The sequence below is a fragment of the Bubalus kerabau genome, chromosome 11 (assembly GCF_029407905.1).
Source record: "Bubalus kerabau isolate K-KA32 ecotype Philippines breed swamp buffalo chromosome 11, PCC_UOA_SB_1v2, whole genome shotgun sequence".
Lineage (NCBI taxonomy): Eukaryota > Metazoa > Chordata > Mammalia > Artiodactyla > Bovidae > Bubalus > Bubalus kerabau.
In genome coordinates, this window is record NC_073634.1 from 6,498,616 (window position 1) to 6,512,988 (window position 14,373).

General features: G+C 39.7%; 1 protein-coding gene across 7 annotated transcripts in view; it reads left to right on the top strand.

The window, feature by feature from the left end:
- The window catches only part of VWA3B (von Willebrand factor A domain containing 3B), a 169,312-nt gene that overhangs the window by 67,542 nt on the left and 87,397 nt on the right, over positions 1-14,373 (top strand). For 6 of the 7 annotated variants that reach the window (XR_008700128.1, XM_055539392.1, XM_055539393.1 and 3 more), the window contains 3 exons: positions 3,206-3,344; positions 4,408-4,539; positions 11,836-11,934. Coding sequence is in view for 6 of the 7 variants with exons in the window: in XM_055539392.1 (XP_055395367.1) it covers positions 3,206-3,344; positions 4,408-4,539; positions 11,836-11,934 (370 nt within the window). In the remaining variant the exon portion in view is untranslated. The remainder of the gene's footprint in view (positions 1-3,205; positions 3,345-4,407; positions 4,540-11,835; positions 11,935-14,373) is intronic. The other variant, XM_055539395.1, reaches the window with a different exon arrangement.

Sequence of the window (14,373 nt, forward strand, 5' to 3'; positions counted from 1 at the left end):
TATAATTCCCCTTTGATTTCTTCTTTGACCAAAAGGTCATTTAGGAATGTGTTGTTCATGTCCCAAGTATTTGTGGATTTTTCTGATAGCTTTTAATTTCACTGTGGAGAGAGAAATACTGTTTTATTTCAGTTCTTATATTGAGATCTGTTTTGTGGCCCAGAATATTAAGTAAAAACTTTCTTTGGGTGGAGTGTACTTTATCTCAGCTCAAGTTTGTTGATAGTATTATTCAAATCTTCCATATTTTTACTGATTTTCTGCTTAATTGTTCTATAAATTATTGAGAGAAGAGTGCTGGAATCTCCAAGTATAGTTTTGTGTTTGTCCAGTTCTTTCTGTTCTGTCAGTTTTTTCTTCATGTATTTTGAAGCTCAATTAGCCAGTACATGAACACTTGTGGTCATTATGTCCTCCTGATGAATCAGCTCCCTTATTATTATGAAATGTCCCTTTTTATCTTTGGTAAATTCTTTGTTGAGAATTTGCTTTGTCTAAAATCAATATAGCTACTCTGGCTTTCTTTTGATTATTTTCTGTAGGATTTATCTTTTTTCCACCCTTTTTCATTTACCTATATGTATTGTATATTGAACTAGGCCTTTCATTGGTAGAATATATAGAGATATTATTTTTAATCCAATCTGACCATCTCTGACTTTTCATTAGAGTGTTAAGATCATTTGCATTTAATGTGATCATTGATTCGGTTGGATTTAAACTTAAAATCTTGCTATTTGTTTTCTATTTGTCCCACATGTTCTTTGTTCCCTTTTTAACTTTTTCTGCTTTCTTTTGTTGGAAGACTTTTTTATGATTCCATTTTTTCTCCACTATTGACTTATTAACTACCTCTTTGTTTTGTTTTGTTGTGATGTGACTACTTTAGCATTTACAATGTAAGTCTTTAACTTATCTCATGTGCATGCATGCTAAGTTGCTTCAGTCATGTCCAACTCTTTGTGATCCTGTGGACAATAGCCCACCATGCTCCTCTGTCCATGGGATTCTCCAGGCTAGAATACTGGAGTGGGTTGCCGTGCCTTCTTCCGGGGGATCTTCCCGACCCAAGGATGGAACCCATGTCTCCTGCAGCTCCTGCATTGCAGGCAGATTCTTTACCCCTGAGCCACCAGGAAGCCCCAACTTATCACAGTCTACCTTAAAATAATAATGTATTGCTTCATGTACATCATGAAAGTCTTCCAATTTCCATTCCCTTTAGGTATTTTCTGTTGTTCTTCTACACTTAACTTCTACTTATGCTATAAGCCCGAAATACATTATAATCTATCATCTTGTAAATAGACTCAAAATGAGAATAAATGTATTTTATACTTATTCACATGTTTGACATGTATGTTGCTCTTTACTCTTTTTGTATAGATCCAACACACATCTGTTGGTGATGAATTACTCAGCTGTTTTAGTCTGAGAAACTCCTGAATTTACTTTTATTTTTGGAAGATATTTTTGCTAAGTATAGAATTCTAGTTTTACAGTTTTATCTCTCAGTACCTTAAAAATTTTTCTCCATTCTCTTTTGACTTGCATAATTTATGATGAGGAATCACCTATTATTCTTATGTTGTCTCTGGCTCCTTTAAAGATTTTTTTCTTTATTACTAGATTTCAGCCATTATATAATGATGTGTCTTGGTATCTTTTTTTTTTTTTTTTTTTTTTTTTTGTCTGTCTATTTGGGTTCTTTGAGCTTCTTGGATCTGTAGGTGTATTTTCATCAAAATTGGAAACGTTTGGTCGTATTTCTCCAAATATTTTTCTGTCCCCTTTCCCTCCTCTTTAGTTTCTAATTACACATATGTTACACTTCTTGATATTGTTCCATGGGTGGCTTATCCTCTGTTATATTTTTTAAACCTTTTTCTCTCTGTATTTTTTTTAACTGTTTACTATTGCTATGTCTTTCTTAAAGTTCCTTATCTTTTCTTCTGCTACTGTCTACTTTACTATTAATAGCATACAGTATATTTTTCCTCAGGGGATTTTTTTTTATGTCTTCCCTTCCTCTCCTCACTCCATTCCTACTTTATCTTCTTGAACATATGAGTTATGTTTATAATAGCTGTGTAGCATCCTTTTTAGAGAATTCTATCATCTGTGTCATTTTGAGGTCTGTTTCTGTTGATCTGTTTTTCTTCTGATTATGAATCATACTTTCCTGCTTTTCTATGTGCCTGATAATTTTCTACTGGATGCTAGACATTTTGAATGTAACATTATTGGGAACTGGATTTTGTTATATTTTTAAAATGTGTGTTATGTGATGCATATAAGTTACTTGGGGTGCAGTTAAGTTACTCTGGGACTTGCTTTTAAGTTATGTTAGCATAGTGCTAACAAGGAGGCATTTTAGTCCAGGATTCATTTGGTCCTATTACTAAAGCAATACCCTTGTGAGGACTCTACTTGGTGCCACATACCTTATGGAGGCCTTTCCACTCTGACTGCTTGGAAGATGAGCTATTCCCAGGCCTATGTAAGCTCTGAGGGATTGGCCCAGCTATTCCTTTTTTGGTGATTTATTCTCTGATTTCAGTAGTTTTTTCACATACATGCACTGATTGTAACTTAGCCAAAATCTCTAGAGAATCCTCCTGCAGACCTCTGGAGCACATTCTGTCCTTTTCTGTCTCTCTTTCCATCATTCCCCAACCCACTTTCTCTCCTTTGCAGCACTCTCTTCAGTGTTTTGCCCTATAAAGTCTAGTTGTTGGGGCTTGCTGAACTGTGAACTCAATTTCAAGTATTTTTATGTCTGCCCTGCCCGCTCTTCCAGACTTTGCCTGCACCATGAACTTCCTGAATCATTTACATCTGTGATGGGACCCTGAGCGTGGACCACATAAGTAGTCCTGCTTACAAAAGTGGCACTTGATTATTATTGGGATCTGGGGTTGCTTGATTCTATCCATAAGCTTCATTGAAGCTTCAGGAATGTGCTGGCATTACTAGCTTGACTACAGTCAGCAGGGTTAGAAGAATAAATGGTGTGAAGTCATAACTAAAGGCCTCAAAATATCAGATGACAGGAAGTAATTTACTTTTTTGGCTTTGAAGCCCAGTATTGGATTTATTTTTCTGTCCTATTGATTTTCCTCTGTAGACGTATCATAAAGTTCTTAGGAAGATGCTCTCAGTGCCACAGGCTCTAACCATTCACTTTCAACTATTTCCTCCCCAGGATTAAATGGTTACAGGATGGGAGTCAAGGCCTCTTTGGAAAAGTGCCTAGTGATTGTGTCTACATTCTCATTGACACGTCTCACTCAATGACGGGGAAACTGGACCTGGTGAAGAACAAGGTCATCCAGCTCATACAGGTGAGATGGTGCTGTAGGCCTCAGGCACCTGGGCACCTGTGCATCATGAGTACATCTCCACCAGTCATGACCTGCAGTGGTTATGAGAGATGCTCAGCCCAGCTTTGTACTTAAAAACCCACAGGAAAGCCACTTCAGAAAAAGGATCCTTTTTGCCAGTGCGAGTCATCCGTTCTTTGCAAGTAGATCCTTGGGTCAGTGGGTCCTTCCTATAACGTACAGGCTGTTAGGTGAATCTCTGTGTCCATCATTCCAGGTCTGCTCTATCCTGAAATCTGTGGCGTGCACATGCCTTCATTATTTTCCAGATACTCTTCAGCTGGGCATGTTTATTCCAAATTTCCAATGAGTGTTAGGGATGCTGCGTGTACTGGCCCCAGAACTGACGTGTCGGGGGAGGGCAGGCTGTTGATCAGGAGCGTCTGGTCCTTATTCCACCTGTGCCACCTCTGAGTTGCACAACCTGAAGCAGGTTTCTAACACTCCCTGCCTCCTAGTTTCCACACCTATAAATGGGTGTCAGAGTACTGTCATGAGTTGGTGGTATTCAAGTGAGTATGCACCATAGAAAACAATCACAGGGAGTGTTTGACAAATACAAAACACAATTTTTAATTTGATGAACTTCTACTGGAGAAATATGGGCTGATGGAAGGCAAGTGAACAAATCTGCAACTGTAATAATAGCCTTGCCAAAAAGTGATGACACCATTTTGTATTTCTTTTTTTCTTTAAGCATGTTGCATTTAGTGTACATATTCAGTATATCATTAATGTCAATATTAAAGAAAATAATGTAATATTTTATATATATATAAATTTATTACATATATCTGATATATGGTCATACATATATACATTTGTAAAGGTTTAATGTCCAAACTGTATGTAAATTTTATTTAAATACCTCTTGTACTAGATTTTTTTCTATTGAATGTAATTTTTAGCTTCTACAACTGAAAAAAGAAATCATAGTGATTAAAATGTATCAAGCAATGACCTGTCCTAATCCCTTCTCACATTTGAATGATTTTTATTGCTAAATAATAATTATCCCTTACAGGAACAGTTGAAACATAAAAAGAAATTCAATTTTGTGCAGTTTGATGCTCAAGCCAGTGCTTGGCAGGAAAAACTTGTTGAAATCAATGAGGATAATCTGAAAGGGGCCCAGGCCTGGATTAGAGACATTAAGGTAAGAAGGAGGCTGGGTCTGGGAGAAGAACAGAGATCAGGATAGAAATGCTTAAGAAACTGCTTTGAACTCCAAGGATGGCCATGGCTTCACATAGACATTTGTTTTACTTACCAAGGTCGTGTTGATCCAGTCTTTTTAGTCGATATCTAACCTTTAGATAGGCTTCTACTGACAACACTGCTCTCAGCCTGTTTATGAAAACAAATTTCAAAATATAGTTTTTTTACTTAAACATTCATATTTGTTTCTTCTTAGACTTCTTCCTTGTTTCAAATGATATATTACAGCTATTTTAAACAGTGGGTTTTGTTCAAAAGTAATGAACTTGTGGAAATACACAGTATAATGTGAGTGGTTAGGGCTGAAAGCCAGGACAGAGATAGGGCAGCAGGGTGTAATGAAAAGGTAAAATCACTTCTTCAGGGGTCTATTTTACTTGGAGAACTTTATATCTACACAGACTACTGGGAAGAATTTCCCTTTTCTCAAGTTTTCTGTTGTCTTGAACTTACCTTCATTTTAAAAGTTCTTTTTTTAGAATCACATAGCATTCCACATATTTAAGATATACTAAAATTGAGACCAAGGACTATTCTTAAAAAGTCAAATATGGATCATGCTGCTGCTGCTGCTAAGTTGCCTCAGTCATGTCCGACTCTGTGCGACCCCATAGACGGAAGCCCACCAGGCTCCCCGTCCTTGGGATTCTCCAGGCAAGAATACTGGAGTGGGTTGCCAGTTCCTTCTCCAGTGCATGAAAGCGAAAAGTGAAAGGGAAGTTGCTCAGTCGTGTCCGACTCTTAGCGACCCCATGGACTGCAGCCTACCAGGCTCCTCCACCCATGGGATTTTCCAGGCAAGAGTACTGGAGTGGGGTGCCATTGCCTTCTCCGAAATATGGATCATAAATAACTTTAAAATGATTCATTGCCTGAATTAGAGTTCCAGATTTGACAGGAAGCTACACATGGCCATTAGTGGAGCTCCCTGAGTATTAATGAGCAGGGTTTGCACTACCATTGGAATGTTCTGGAGTTCCTTTGGGATTCTTTTTTTTAATGAGAGGAAGGGGACTTCCCTGGTGGTTCAGTGGTGAAGAATCCACCTGCCAAAGGGACATGGGTTCAATCCCTGATCCAGGAAGATGCCACATGCTGCGGGACAGCTCAGCCCCTGTGCCACAACTACTAAACTCAAGCTCTAGAGCCCATGATGCTCAGCAAGAGAAGCCACTGCTATGAGAGGCCTGTGCACCACAGCAGAGAGAGCCCCCACTCTCCACAGCTAGAGAAAGCCCATGCACAGCAACAGGGCAGCTGAAATAAGTAAATGAATAAATTAACAGTTTCTCTTTTTAAAATGAGAGGAGGGCCAATTTCCTGGTGGTCCAGTGGTTAGGACTCTGTGCTTTCACTGCCAAGGGCCTAGATTGGATCCCTGGTTGGGGAACTAAGATGCCACAGGCCATGCACCACAACAAAAATAAATAAAGTAATTTAAATAAATAAATAACGAGAGGAGGAAATCTGTTCTATAAGGAATAATGTCTGTAACATTTTGTCCTAACTGGCCACCATATGCTGGAAAAGAGTATTAAATTCATTCTCAGCTTGTTAAACATCCAGGATTATCCATTGAAGTTTCTTTTATGACTCTAGGTAACGGGAAATGTCTTAATTCAGAGCGTGCTAATTTAGAGTTTGTGATAACAGGATGTTATATATGTACTCTCATTGGATAAAAACATTAGCAGGTTCCTCTTTATATAAAAATCACTAAAGAATAGAATCAGTCTCATCTAAATGGCTAAAAATATGTCAGATCATTTTTTACACTGTGATTCTGTTCTCTTCAGAAACCTTTACTGAAGTACCTTTGCTTGCTTGCTGAATGTGTAAAATTCATTTTCAAGAACACCAGATTCCTCTATTAGTCTTTGGACTGATTTGGTCCAGAAATCAACCAAGTCAGTTCGGGACACTACCCAGGTGTTCTGAATGTGCTGTGTGCTGATATCACCGAGCTGTGGTCAGCTGGCATAGGTCAGAGAATTTATAAAATTTCAGTTATTGTATTTTTAAGTTCTAAAAGTTCCATTTGGTTCTCCTTCATGTCTTTTATTTTTTTCATGAGACTTTCTATTTCTTTGCTGATGTTTTTTAGTTTTCATTTGTTTTAAGATCGTTGGTCATTTCTAGTTGAAGCATTTTTTTTCACAGCTGCTCTAAAATCTTTATCAAATAATTCTAACATCTCTGTCTTCTTGCTGTTGCTATCATCTTTTTCATTTCAGGTTGAGAGCTTCCTGGTTCTTGGTATGAAGGAGTGTTTATCAACTGAATCCTAGACATTTTTGTCTTATGTTTATGAGACTCTGGATATTATTCTAACCTCCTATTTAGTCTACGTTGTCTTGACACTGCTCTCTCAGGGGTGTAGTAGGTGGCCCCTGCCTCATACTTCTGGGTGCAGGTTGAAATTCAGGTTCCCCACTGGAACTCTGTTGAAACCTGATGGGGAGAAACACCTTTTCACTGCTAAGTGGTAATGGACATCATTGAGCAGGGAGGACATGTTACAGTTGGTGGGGATGAAAGTCCCAGCTCACTACCTGGCTTTCTTAGCTATCACACTGGGAGAGTGTTAGGTCATTTATTTATCCTACTTGATGTTATCTGACCTTCTTGGGTCCATGGGGTTATATCTGTCATTGTTTTTGGGAAATTCTCAACCATTATTTTTTCAAATATTTCTTCTACCCTCTTTTTCCCTTTTCTGCTTTGTTTCCAATTAAGCATATACCAGACCATTTGCTCCACAGCTCTGTGATGCTCTTTTCTGTTTTGTTCTTTTTCCTCTTTGCATTTAATTTTAGATAATTTCTATTGCTCTATATTCATGTTCACTAATTCTTTCCTTGGCTATTTTGAACTTACAGTCATTCCTCTATATCTACAGGTTCCTTATTCATGGATTCAACCAACCCCAGATGGATTTTTTAATTCCAGAAAGTTTCTTTTTTTTAATATAAATTTATTTATTTTAATTGGAGGCTAATTACTTTACAATATTGTATTGGTTTTGCCATACATTGACATGAATCCGCCATGGGTGTACACGTGTTCCCCATCCTGAACCCTTTCCCACCTCCCTCCCCATCCCATCCCTCTGGGTCATCCCAGTGCACCAGCCCCGAGCACCCTGTATCATGCATCGAACCTGGACTGGCGATTCGTTTCACATATGATAATATACATGTTTCAATGCCATTCTCCCAAACCATCCCACCCTTGCCCTCTCCCACAGAGTCCAAAAGACTGTTCTATACATCTGTGTCTCTTTTGCTGTCTCGCATACAGGGTTATCCTTACCATCTTTCTAAATTCCATATATATGCGTTATTATACTGTATTGGTGTTTTTCTTTCTGGCTTACTTCACTCTGTATAATAGGCTCCAGTTTCATGCACCTCATTTGAACTGATTCAAATGTATTCTTTTTAATGGCTGAGTAATACTCCATTGTGTATATGTACCACAGCTTTCTTATCCATTCATCTGCTGATGGACATCTAGGTTGCTTCCATGTCCTGGCTATTATAAACAGTGCTGCGATGAACATTGGGGTACATGTGTCTCTTTCAATTCTGGTTTCCTCGGTCTGTATGCCCAGTAGTGGGATTGTTGGGTCATAAGGCAGTTCTATTTCCAGTTTTCGAAGGAATCTCCACACTGTTCTCCATAGTGGCTGAACTAGTTTGCATTCCCACCAATAGTGTAAGAGGGTTCCTTTTCTCTACACCTTCTCTACATTTATTGTTTGTAGACTTTTTGATAGCAGCCATTCTGACTGGTGTGAAATGGTACCTCATTGTGGTTTTGATTTGCATTTCTCTGATAATGAGTAATGTTGAGCATCTTTTCATGTGTTTGTTAGCCATCTGTATATCTTCTTTGGAGAAATATCTGTTTAGTTCTTTGGCCCATTTTTTCATTGGATCGTTTATTTTTCTGGAATTGAGCTGCAGGAGTTGCTTGTATATTTTTGAGACTAGTTCTTTGTCAGTTGCTTCATTTGCTATTATTTTCTCCCATTCTGAAGGCTGTCTTTTCACCTTGCTTATAGTTTCCTTTGTTGTGCAGAACCTTTTAATTTTAATTAGGTCCCATTTGTTTATTTTTGCTTTTATTTCCAATATTCTGGGAGGTGGGTCATAGAGGATCCTGCTGTGATTTATGTCGGAGAGTGTTTTCAAAAAGCAAAGCTCGAATTTGCTGCATACTGGCAACCATTTACATACATTTAAACTGTATTAGATATTACATATAATCTAGAGAAGATTTAAAGTAGATGGGAGGATGTATATTAGTTATATGCAAACACCATGTCATTTTATTTAACAGACTTGAGCATCTGCAGATTTTGGTATCTATGGGAGAAAGGGTCCTGGACCAATCCCTGTTGATATATAGAGACAACTGCACTTTGAACTCTTTGAAAGATTTCTTCATATTCCTATTGCATTTTTGTTTATTTTTAAATTTATTTATTTTTATTTATTGGGCTGTGTCAGGTCTTATTGCAGCACACAGGATCTTCATTGTGTCATGAATGCATGCATGAATGCAGTCTCCATTGCATCAAGTCTTCGGTTGCAGTCCACAGACTCTGGGTGTGATGCCTGGGCTGTGGAGCACGCTGGCTTAGTAGTTGTGCCTTGGGGGCTCAGTTGCTCCCTGCCATTTGGGATCTTGTTCCCCAAACAGGAATCAAACTTGTTTCCCTGCATTGCAAGGTGGATTCTTAACCACTAGATCACCAGGGAAGTCCCCTTACTGTGTTTTTCATTATTAGCATTTCCATTCTGCTATTTCTTAAGGTTTCCATCTCTGCTGAAATTACCTACCTAGTGTTGAATGTTGTTCACCTTTGCCATTAGAGATTTTAGTGTATGAATCACAGTTATTTTAAATTTTCTGTCAGATGGTTTTAGCATCTGTGTCACATCTGAGTTTGTTTCTGAGGAGTACTTTTGTCTCTTGATAGTATGTTGTATATTCTATTTGATATGCTTATTTTTTGCTAAAGCTGAAGCTCCAATACATTGGCCATGTGATATGAAGAGCCAACTCATTGGCAAAGACCCTGATGCTGGGAAAGATTGAAGGCAGGAGAAGGGGGTGACATAGATGGTTGAATGGCATCATGGACTCAATGGACAGTGTTTGAGAAAACTCCAGGAGATAGTGAAGGACAGGGAAGCCTAGAGTGTTTCAGTACATGGGATTGCAGAATTAGACATGCCTTAGCAGCTGAGCAATGAACAACACATTTTTTGTTAAGAGCTGGACATCATAGAGCTGCAGTATATAGAGACTGAGATAAATATTTTTTATGCCTGGAAAAGAGCATGCCTTTCTTTTGTGGGATGGGTTAGTGAAGTGAAGTGAAGTGAAGTCGCTCAGTCGTGTCCTACTCTTTGTGACCCCATGGACTGTAGCCCACCAGGCTCCTCCCTCCATGGGATTCTCCAGGCAAGAGTACTGGAGTGGGTTGCCATTTCCTTCTCCAGTGGGGTGGGTTAAATTGATCTAATTAAGAGCTGGACTGGGTTTGAGGTTGGTCTGTTTGCACCATAGCCCTCACATTATTGTAGTGATGCTTTGTGTTAGGGTGACAGATGATGTACCAGAAGGTTGTCTGCTCCACCCTCAGCTTTTGATTTTTCCCTTTACACTGGGCTTCAGAGAGAACTTTTCTCTTGCAGGTTGCTTGTTAGTTGATGTTTCTAGGGGAGTAACAGGGATGGGTATTTTCTGAATAAGCCTCAGTGTTAGTCGGGCCTGGTGTCCAGGAGTCTCAGGGGTGTGGCTTTGTCAGTATCTCTGAGCCCAGAATGTAGCCCTGCTCCTTCTGCAGGTGTAGGGGCTTTGTTGTTTCCTCTTCCATTCCTCAGCCTTCTGGGTTTTGACCAGCACCCTGAGGATGAGTATGTTCGTTACTGCCCTTTACCACACACACACACACACACACACACACACACACAAGCTTTTGTTCTGCAGGGAAGAGAGAGAACAGGGTCTCTGTGGATGTTCCTGTGTCACTGAATCTCTCCCTCAGTTCTGCCCTATGAAGGAGATTTTCTCTAGGCTCTCTCAGTCTATCCTGTGAATACCCTTTGGAGTTTGTGGTGAAACAGTCTTCAAGACAGCACTGATGCCAGGCTTCCCTGGCATTCCACTGGTTAAGAATCTGCCTTCCAATGAAGGAGATACCAGTTTGATCCCTGGTCCAGGAAGATCCCAGATGCCATGGGGCAAGTAAGCCCATGCACGATGACTACCGCAGCCCATTCATCCTAGAGCTTGTGCTTCCAAGAGAAGCCACCGCAATGAGAATGCACTGCAACTAGAGAAAGCCGGCATGCAGCAACAAAGACTCAGCACAGCCGGGTGTGAATAAATAAATAAAACTGAATAAATAATGAGTAAAGACAACTTTAAAAAGAAAAAAAGAACACTGATGCCCCCATATTGTGGTCTCTTGCCAATATATACCCGCAGCTTCTGCTGGTTCACCAGCCACCCCAACCCAGCTCTCCTTCAGTGTCTGGCTGCATCCTGTCCCAGGAGCCAGGGCTTGCATCTCACCGGACTCTCCAGATGCCCACCTATCCCCAGATTTGGGGCCAGTTGGTTGCCCTATGATCTGAGCTCTCTCATGAATGTAACAAAAGTCACATACTTGCTGTTTGTCTGGCTCTTTTTTATTGTGGAGTGACAGTTCTCTCCATCCCTGGACAGAGCTGCAGGAATTTTAGTTTTACAGCTTTCTGTACCTCCAGATTGCCCATGACACCACACTTGTGTTTGCTGAATATTGGGTGTCATGAATCAATCCTGGCTGAAAACAAACACGGTCCCCACCCGGGTGTATTCAGGCTGTGTGTTTAAGCCATGCTGACAGCTGAATGAACAGTAACTGAGTTAGTGCCTCCCACAGAAACACACAAAGATAAAATTGAATTAAGAGCTCTGTCAATAGGACAGGAAATCCATTGTCCCAGCTTCTAGCTCTCCTGGGACTATCCGCATAGACGCTTTTATGATACATCCAAGGATTCAACTTCTTGAATTCCTGGACTGAAATCATTATCTCAATATAATTTAAATTTATCTTTTATTTCACAAATACCTTCTTTTTTTTTAGAGGCAGGGAATAACACTTGTTTGTGAGCTCTTTTTTTGAGATTGAAGTATACACTTGATATGTCTCTCTCTCTCTTTTCTGTAGATTGGAAGTTCCACAAACACCCTGAGTGCCCTGCAAATTGCTTTTGCTGATGAAGAAACACAAGTAATCTACCTTTTGACAGATGGGAGACCTGATCAGGTACTTATCAAAGTTGGGAACAAAGACAGACTCACTAATCCCCTGAAAGTGAGAGCTGAAAGTGGGAATTGGGGGACCTTTTTCATTGCCACCAAAAAGCTGTTGACAGATGCTTGCTTGACTTAGGGACCCAGAAGTGAGGTAAAACAAACACATCCACACTGAGAAATTCCTTTGTCTACTGCAACACTGAGGAAAATTTATGTGACAGTGAGTGTTGTCTGGTTAATTTGATGCACTCCCATAGGCCTGGAGACCAACCCCATGAAAGGAAATGTCTGCCTTCCATGGAAGACTGGTTTATATTTTATTATAAACTAAGAGCAAGGATATCTTTTTGATTTTTTTTCCTTTGGGGACACTGAATCTAAACATGTCACTGCACAATGTCCTTGGTTTTACCCCTAATTTTAACTTAGTAATCATTTAAACAAAAGCATGCCTTTCTGGTGAAATGTTCTTTGTTTTGTTTAGCCTGACTGGAAAATATTTGAAAAGTTTTAGTGGAGTCTGTTCATCTTCTTTTGAGCTTTGTGAATGAAAGACTAATGCTCTGGGCATTAAATAAATATACGGATGTGCAGGCCAGTACAATGTAAATTAACCGCTGAAGTGAATTAGTATCAACTTGTTTCCTTCATTGTGAAGTGTCTGCATGTGAAGACTGCTAGGCAAATATTGTAAAATATCCTGTGTCAAACAGTCCAGGGCTTAAATACTAAAGCAACCGGATTTTACTGCAGCGTTAGATTTGTGGCCAAGAAGTTGTATATAAAGTAAAATTTTATTTGGTATAATTTTCCTATCAATTTCACTGTACTTTCTACTCAAAGGCAGTTTATTGTGCTTTGTTTATGCTCCTTGTCTGGTGCCAAGGTGTGAGGCTACAAAGATGAATAATGTCCTGCTCTAGGGAAGCTTACATGTTGGAGGGTGTGCTAGCATGTACAGTGAATTCTGACACTGTACAGGGAGTAGGGTTGTCTAGGCTACAGACTGGGTGGGAGCACAGTGATGAATTCTGCTGTACAAGATGGAAAGAAGACCAAGCAAGCATCCACTGAGAAGGGCACGCTTCAGCTGTGTCTGAAAGGAGGATAAGGAGTTTTTTAAACAGAAGAGGTTGCTGGTATCCTGGGCAGAAGGAACAGAGGTGTAAAAGTATGTGGGCTGCTCAGGGTGACAACCGGAGAGCAAGAACAGTGATAGAAGAGTGTCAGGGCCGAGTCTCTGAGGTTAAGTTGGGGGAGACTGTGATGGTCCTTGAGTATCACATGGAAAGGATGGTCTTTATCTCACTGGGTACTCTCAGGGGAGCAGAAGGTCCCATCCACCTAATATGTTATAAATATGCCTCAGTAGAGCCAGGGAAAGACTAGATCTTGATGAGACCTGGTGAGGTCCCATCTCAGGGAGGAGCAGCAGAAATTTGGAAGGAGGAACCCATCAGAGACGAGATTATAGGAGTAGCATCAAAGGACTTGGTGGCCAGTTTGTGAGTAGAAGGTGGGGGGCTGGGTGAGGACCAAGAGAGGAAGGGGTCAAGAAGACCGATTTCAGTTGTCTAGTAATTGCTATTAACTGACTGACAACTAAAGAAGTTGAAGACTTAGGGGTTGCCAGTGGAGGAAGCTGAGCTTGAGCCACCTGGATTTCATGGCTGTCCAAAACCCATATAAGTATGGGACTGGTGTTTGGAGAAGGTGTAGGCTGATTCTGTAAGGAGATTCTGACTTGCAAGTCATCTGGACAAGGAGTCTTTTTCTTTTTAATAAATTCTAACTGATTTTATTACAATTTAGGAAATATAGGTAGGCATATAATCATAAGGAAAAATAAGAGGTAAGTATAAGTAGTTCATAATTCAATTTTCTGCCCTTTCTCTAATATGTGCCAGTTTTCCAAGTCATGAGACATTCTTCTGAAACATCATTCTCAATGACTGCATCATATTAAGTTATACAGATTTAATAAAACTACCTTAAAAACTGATTAAATTTTTGCATAGTAGTACATTAACATGGAACATATTACAAAGGTACAAAAGGATATGTAGAGAAAATTCTCCCTCCCACCTCCTGTTCATCACCTAAGAGGCAATGTAGGTTACTAGTTTCTTTATTTTCTTTGAAAGATAGTTTGTTATGTAAACAGATAAATGTTTATATATGTGTATATATATATATATTTCCTTTTTAAAATATATAAATGATAGCATATTACACGGGCTTCCCAGGTGAAGTTAGTGATAAAGAACCTGCCTGCCAATGCAGCAGGTGCTGGAGACACGGGTTTGATCCCTGGGTCAGGAAGATCCCCGGAGGAGGGCATGGTAACCCACTCCAGTATTCTTGCCTGGAGAATCCCATGGACAGAGGAGGCCAGTGAGCTACAGTCCATACGGTTGCAAAGAGTTGGAAACCACTGAAATGGCTTAGC